Source organism: Delphinapterus leucas, chromosome 2 (genome assembly GCF_059928025.1).
Source record: "Delphinapterus leucas isolate spDelLeu-1000000601 "Yukka" chromosome 2, BTC_Dleu_Yukka2, whole genome shotgun sequence".
In the NCBI taxonomy this organism is placed as follows: domain Eukaryota; kingdom Metazoa; phylum Chordata; class Mammalia; order Artiodactyla; family Monodontidae; genus Delphinapterus; species Delphinapterus leucas.
In genome coordinates, this window is record NC_143130.1 from 138,069,913 (window position 1) to 138,077,189 (window position 7,277).

General features: G+C 35.7%; 1 protein-coding gene across 6 annotated transcripts in view; it reads left to right on the plus strand.

The window, feature by feature from the left end:
- The window catches only part of AP5M1 (adaptor related protein complex 5 subunit mu 1), a 39,612-nt gene that overhangs the window by 11,107 nt on the left and 21,228 nt on the right, over positions 1-7,277 (plus strand). For 5 of the 6 annotated variants that reach the window (XR_016392179.1, XR_016392178.1, XM_022570487.3 and 2 more), the window contains exons 3-7: positions 1,281-1,508; positions 2,082-2,221; positions 2,942-3,027; positions 3,119-3,237; positions 6,089-6,185. Coding sequence is in view for 4 of the 6 variants with exons in the window: in XM_022570487.3 (XP_022426195.2) it covers positions 1,281-1,508; positions 2,082-2,221; positions 2,942-3,027; positions 3,119-3,237; positions 6,089-6,185 (670 nt within the window). In the remaining 2 variants the exon portion in view is untranslated. The remainder of the gene's footprint in view (positions 1-1,280; positions 1,509-2,081; positions 2,222-2,941; positions 3,028-3,118; positions 3,238-6,088; positions 6,186-7,277) is intronic. The other variant, XM_089907750.1, reaches the window with a different exon arrangement.

Sequence of the window (7,277 nt, forward strand, 5' to 3'; positions counted from 1 at the left end):
CTAGGCGTGCGGGCTTCAGTAGTTGTGGCACGCGGGCTTCAGTAGTCATGGCTTGTGGGCTTCAGTAGTTGTGTCTCACGAGCTCTAGAGCGCAGGCTCAGTAGTTGTGCCACACAGACTTAGTTGCTCCGCGGCATGTGGGACCTTCCCAGACCAGGGCTCGAACTCATGTCCTCTGCATTGGCAGGCGGATTCTTAACCACTCCGCCACCAGGGAAGTCCCTGGAGTATCTCTTATACTTAGCAATGTGCTGGGCACTAGAGATACAAAGAAAAATATAATAATTCTTGCTTTCAAAAACTTAAAGCTTAAAGAAGGAAACAAACAGGAGCACAGACATTTGATCTCACCTCTAGAGAGTGGACAGTTAATGCATAATGCAGACTATGTACATGATAGTGGAACTAGCTGCTTGCATTTGGAGCTAAGCATTATACCTACTGAGTTCCACCAACTCTTAAAATATTGTACAAGTCTAGCCAAACAAAACTTATCAGTAAGCCTTATATGCCTCAATTGGACAGTTGTAATTGGGTGCTTTAATAGAGGTAAATGTCAAGTTTGAGTTATAAAGGAGGAGCCTGACCGCCCACCGCCCCCCACCCCCACCCCCAGCACACACCCAAGTAAGGTATATCAGTCTGGCTGGGTCAGAAAAAGAGCCACTACAGATTTATGGGAGTAAAGGTGTTTAGTATAGGAATGAGGGCTTACTCACGGATAAGAGGAGCTGGGAGAATAAGTCTCTGATCCTCTAACAGTCCCCAGTGTGCCTCCAGCATTACTTGCAGGGTAGAAAATGATTAAAGAGGTAGATGGGAACCAAACAGCAAAAGGCTTTAAAAGTAATACAAAACTGAGGGGGAACTATTGAGAGGTTTTGACGTGGATACAATATAATTAGAATTATGTTTTATTAAGATAGCTCTAGCATTGATGAAGGGGATGGATTGATTAGAGGAAAGTGAGTCTAGATACACTTAGAGGGCTATGACAGAAATTGTAAGGGCCTGTACCAGTGTAACAGGAATGAAGAAAAGTTGCTTTTTAAGGTTTTTAAATGTAAGCAGAGGGCTCTAGGAAGGCTCTCCTGGTCTCTGGCTTGGGTGTCTGAGAGCATGATAGAATCATTAACCAGAACACAGAAAGCAATGAGAATAATACCTTGAGAGAAAAGTGAATTAAGTTGTGGAAAGTGACTCAGATAAATTAAGAAAGGCCTCGTTCAAAAGATGTATGTTTCAAAGATCTTGGTAATATCTGTTTGTTTGTGTTGCAGTGTGATTTAGAAGGAAGTATGCCAAATGTTACCATCAGCTTGAGTCTCCCCACCAATGGGTCTCCACTTCAGGATATTCTGGTTCATCCTTGTGTGACATCTCTCGACTCTGCCATTCTGACTTCTAGTAGCATTGATGCAGCAGATGATTCTGCATTTAGTGGGCCTTACAAATTTCCACTCACTCCACCTTTAGAGTCATTCAACTTATGCTACTACACTTCTCAGGTAAACAACCTTGGAGAAGTTGGGACTTTGCTAATCTTCATATTTATGAATTCTGTTGTAAGCAAATCATCCATACTTTTGGTCCAAACAAGAACTTTTCATGAGTTATTTACCAGAAGATTCAGACTGTTTTGCTTCAATCAGTTATTGATGACCCATTAAGCTACTGCTGATCTGGGAGGGTTGGGGAGTCAAGATACAAGCAGGGCAGCAGAAACTGTGGGCGGGTGTCAGTGATCAGTATGTCTAGTGCATGTTCTGTGTTGCAGGTCATAGAGACCCTGGAGGAAGGGAAACTGAACAAGCAGGAGTAGGAAAAAGAATGTATCACACACCTCTGTAAGGCACCTTTCTCACCTCTGGAAATAGAAAGAGATGCAAGAATCCCTGACCTTAGAAGGAATGTAGCTTCATCATCTATTATCAAAATAACTTGGAGTAACCCATTAGTCATTAAAGTCATATCTGTATATAATGACTATATTACTGCAAGGCTTTTTTCTCCATCACCACTGATATTTTAGACCCATTAACCTGAGAATTATATAAAAATGTGTTTATGTTTGTTTCCAGGTCCCTGTGCCACCAATTTTGGGTTTTTATCAAGTAAAAGAGGAAGAAGTACAACTAAAAATAACAGTTAATTTAAAACTTCATGAAAGTGTGAAAAATAGTTTTGAATTCTGTGAAGCTCGTATACCTTTTTACAACAGGTAGGAATAAAATAACAATGCCATGATCTCTGCCTTCTTTAGTACATTCCCACTGCCCTATAATAAATTGTCTTGGTTTTTACCTTATTTTTAAGATCTAAAAATTTTATGTTATTCAGATGTATGCTGATTCTTAACCAAAACATTGTCATAAAAATAATCTCTTTATTTTTAAATATTGTCATTTTTCTGGTTAAACTACTTGCTAGTAAATTATAAACTTCAGCCAATGTAGCTTCTTCAGGGTTTATTTTACTACTGGCTTTATTTCTAACAATTTTTCTGTACTCAACATACAGATCAAGCCCAACTAGAAAACCTGGTGAATTAATATCATAAGATTACTTCCGTATCAGTTCTACTTTTAAGTTTGTCCTACAGAATAGTTCTTTTCAAAGGATACATAAATCTATAGTAAAATCACAGTTTTAATGTTACGTCAATCTATGTGCCTGTATTAATACATTCTGCATGACTTTGTAGTTATCTTTAGAATTAATAATGAAATGTATAGCATCGCCAAAAGAATGTTTATTGTGTTTCTGTGTTTTCTGAGATATAATATTATTTATTCTACTCTATTCTGCAAACTTGAATACAGATCTGCTTTTATGTTGTCCTTGTATTAAGTAACAGTAGCAAGATTTGACTTAAATCTCTTTAAACTGTTATATCTATGATTATTTTTTTCTTTCCATTTTGTCCATTTCTTTTTTAAAGAGGTCCAGTCACACATGTGGAATACAAAGTTAGTTTTGGCCAGCTTGAAGTATTTCGAGAGAAAAGCTTATTGATCTGGAATATTGGTAAACTAGGTTTTATTTATTTATTTTTTCATTCATTTGCTGTAGAACCTATTTAATTTCTAATAGTTGATTGATGTATTTCTGTTTTTAGGACAGAAGTTCCCAAAATCAATGGAAATTAGTCTTTCTGGAACTGTAACTTTTGGAGCCAAGAGCCATGAAAAGCAGCCATTTGACCAGATTTGCATTGGAGGTACAGCATATTTAAAGGTAAATATATTTATATGGCTCACTACATTAGAAACCTTTCCTTTTGTTCCAAATTGCATATAATTGATTTTTAATGTTTCCTAACTTTTTTTTGTTTTTGGAGTTCTGTTCTTTTTGTCTAAGTCCTCTGTTAGATTTTAGTAAGATTCTTTTTGTTTAGTAATCACTTTCTATTTCACTTAATACTTAAAAATTTTTAAGGTGAAAGAATTATGTAAAACCTAAATACCTCAACTTAACCTAGTTCTACACAGTTCTTAGATATCACATTTGAGATTTGTATAAAAAGAATGTAAGATGTAGTCTTTGCCCTCTAGGGATTTTTCAATGTTGCATGTCAGTAACTGATCAGGACTGACTGCTTTTGGTCTTTCAAAAAAAAGACTGAGTACTTCCAACCAAAGTGGTCAAGGAAAGCTTTGTAGTAGAGATGGAGTTTAGGCAAAACTCTGAGGCTCAGGTAAGCATCGATATGAAGCCTTGAATATTAACTATCGTTTGTATAGGTGAAGAAATGACTTAATCACAGGAATGAAGGATAACAAGGCATGTTTAGGAAGCAGTGCTAGAAACAGTAGTCACACAGAAGTCTGAATAAGTGATTTAGGTCTGGATTGTAGAGGATTTGAATCTGGCTTTCATTGCTTTGTTAGAAAATGTTATACTTTCTTTGAGTACGGGAGTGGTCCTTCAGAAAGTGATACTTTATGAGGATCAATCTGAAATGGATGTGAGGAAGGTGAGTGAAGAAAAAAACTAGAGGCAAAGAAACTATTTTTTAGCTATATTAGTATTCCAGCTGAAAGGTAGTAAGTTAATAATGCTGAACTAGTGTAGTGTCACAGAAAGAGAAAGGAAGGGAGAAAAAGGAATAGAGCTGTGATAAAGGTATAGCCTTTAATCTCACTAATTAAGTAGAAAGATAAGAAATAGTTTTAAGTCAAAGATGATGTCATTAAAAAATTGTGACTTAAACCAGACTTGGAGGGCAAAGACCGTGTGAATCTCATTCATTCATTGTTTTATTCCCAACATCTAGTTCAGTACCTAGCACATAAATATTTGATGAATGGATGTACATACTTAGAAGAAAGTTCTGTATCTTAGAAGAAATGTGGAGAAAGTTGGGAGGGAGTGGGCTTCATATCACATATGTTGCTGGTAATAGCAATTTACCCCAGTATAGGTGTCCAGTAGGTGGCTTAAAACCCAAAGCTTGATTCTCAAGAGAAAGCTCAACTGTTCTTAGGATCTAGGAGTTATCCATGGAGAAGAAATAGTTGAGGCAGTAGAAATGAATAAGGTCAGAAAAAGATAAGAGAAAATAGGAGGAAGGTTCAAAAGAATCAGTGAGGGAAAGTGAAAATGCGATCAGAAAGGTAGCAGGAAAACCTAAATAGAGTAATATCAAAGAAATCAAAGAGAGATTGAAATCTATATGTAAAAGCAACTAGGGGAAATGGTAGTGAAGTCAGAAGTACACTAGTGATATTCATTTCTTCTGTATTGGCTTCAACTATGTCCATGAGCTTTGTTTCAATGATTATTATAGAAATTCCCTCTTCCAGATGTTTTTCAGAAAAAAATGTGAGATGTTACTATACTATATGTTTTTCAAAGGTAGGGATTATGACTCTTCTATTCATTTTCATCACCTAACCAGTTATAGCCACATCAAAAGCGTGTAGTACATATTTGTGTTCAATGAATAGATTTATTTTTATAATATCTAGTTGTGTGGAAATCAACCTTGTCATGACTTCCAGCATCCAAAATTATACCAAACAAGCAAGCAAAAGCCCTTTACTATTAGATAATTTGAGTTGCAATAGGGAAGAAATTGCTGAGAAGATCTGAAAATTACATCTATGTCTGTGATCAGTTAGTTTGGCAATCAAAAGGAGAAAGATAGGAAAAGAGAGAAATTTGCAGGGAAGGGAGAAGGAAGAAAAAAAGTATAGAAAAGCTATCAGGATATTGCCAAATCAAAAGCTTTTAGCAGCAAAGATGCGAATCACAGCAAAAGGAGGCAGGAGTTCTGTAAGAATAGACCTTTCATGGTTCATGTGAATATCATTGTGGCTCAGAGACAGCCCAGCACTATGCCTTCAGAGAAGGTACTAATGGCCCTCTCTATTATAGCCCAATATATTAATTGGCATTTATACTGATATCACCACATTATCAATTAAATCCAGGAACTTACATTCATTCATTACATTTTAGAAAGGTTAGTTATGTAAAAGTTAAATTTTAGTTTTCTGAAAAATTAAGTAGAGCGTTTCATTCCCTCCAAACACCAGATAAACTGGTGTTCCTGTTTTAGTAATTACTTTATTGTGTTCTGCTAAAAGGTGTATAAAAGAATTATGATCTGAAATCTATCATAGCCACATAGCCTTAGAGATAGGAGAGAACATACAGAACACCAAACACCATAGGGGAAGGAGCACCAGCTTTTGTAGTCAGGCAGGTCTGAGTTCAAATGCCAGCTCTACTACTTACCTACTGGGACACTAAGTGTTTCCATCTCTGAACCTCAGTTCCCTCATTTGTAAAATAGGGATACCTTGCAGTGCAGATTAGAGTTTATATTAGTGAAGGGCCTGGTATGTGTTAAGCACTTCATAATGGCAGCCTTACAAAGAAACGACCCTAATGCAGAAGGGAAAGGTGAGTATATACGTGTGAATATGTGCACTTGCACGCAAACACACACAGTATTATTTGTGATTTTTATTTTGTGAACTCTGTGAAATAAATTCCTAAACTTGTGTCAAGGGACAAAAATGTGACCATCATTTTTACCAAATAATCACCTTAATTTGGTACATTTCTCTTCTTGTTCTAGCTTCATTTTAGGATCTTAGATTACACACTCACTGGGTGTTATGCGGATCAGCATTCAGTTCAAGTTTTTGCATCAGGAAAACCAAAAATAAGTACATGTAAGTTGTACAGATTCAAACTAACTTAAGGTAACTAAAGTGGTGTTATGTTATTATTAACTAAGATAAAATTAAAATATGACAGAAAAAGATCAGAGAATAATACCGATTTATAAAAATTCTGGCCTAATCCATCCTGTGTAACAGTTTATGTACATTGCCCTCTGCCTTCTCCTATTTGTAAAGTGGTCTGGATGAGCAAGGATTGACATAGAGGTGGGCTCTAGTCTAAAGTTGGATTTGCTTTGCTCTGCTTATAATTTACTCTTTTACTCTTGGGCAAGTTAGTGAACTTCTTATTTAGTTTCCTTATATATAAAATGGAATTAGTAGTATTATTTACCTCAGGGTTGTTAGGAGGTTTAAATAAAATCATATCAACCATGCACTTAGCATAATGCTTAGCATGTGGGATGGATTCAATAAATGTTAAGTATGATTATTACTTAAAATTTTAAATACTTTTAGCAAATGTTGTAGTCAGTGAGCATTATTTAGTACTCTGTTTTACCAAAAGGAGGGCAAGAGAAATGTGTGTGTGTGTGTGTGTGTGTGTGTGTATACACATACACACACATATAGTACAAATGGAAATATAGGGAGGGGAAACAGCAATTTGTAGATGAATTCAAAATTATTTAATTCAGATCAAATATAGATATGTGGCATAGAACAAAAAAGTAGCTAGAATGAGGTAGAGTTAGATAAACGTAAGCAGCAACATTTTTGCCTCATATATTAAGGGGAATAAAGCTATTTAGGTAAGTATTTCTTAAACTAAGGGTTAGGGTCCCTAGGAAGGATAAGACAAGACTTTGTACTTGAAAGTTTCTAAAGAATTACAGAACTTAGAACTACTGAATTCTAAGGAATTACCTGTGAATGGCAGTAATAAATTCTATGTAATATAACCAGAATAAGCCATATTCTTTACCTCCATACATCCCTGTGCTTTCTCCTACATCATTTTTTCGTTGCTTTTTAGAGAAATTCGTGTATATGGAAGAGTCTTCATAATGCTTTTTTTTTTAAATGAAGGCACAATACAGTTGTTAGTTTGGACAAACCAGCAGTTTTGTCTAGATGCAAACA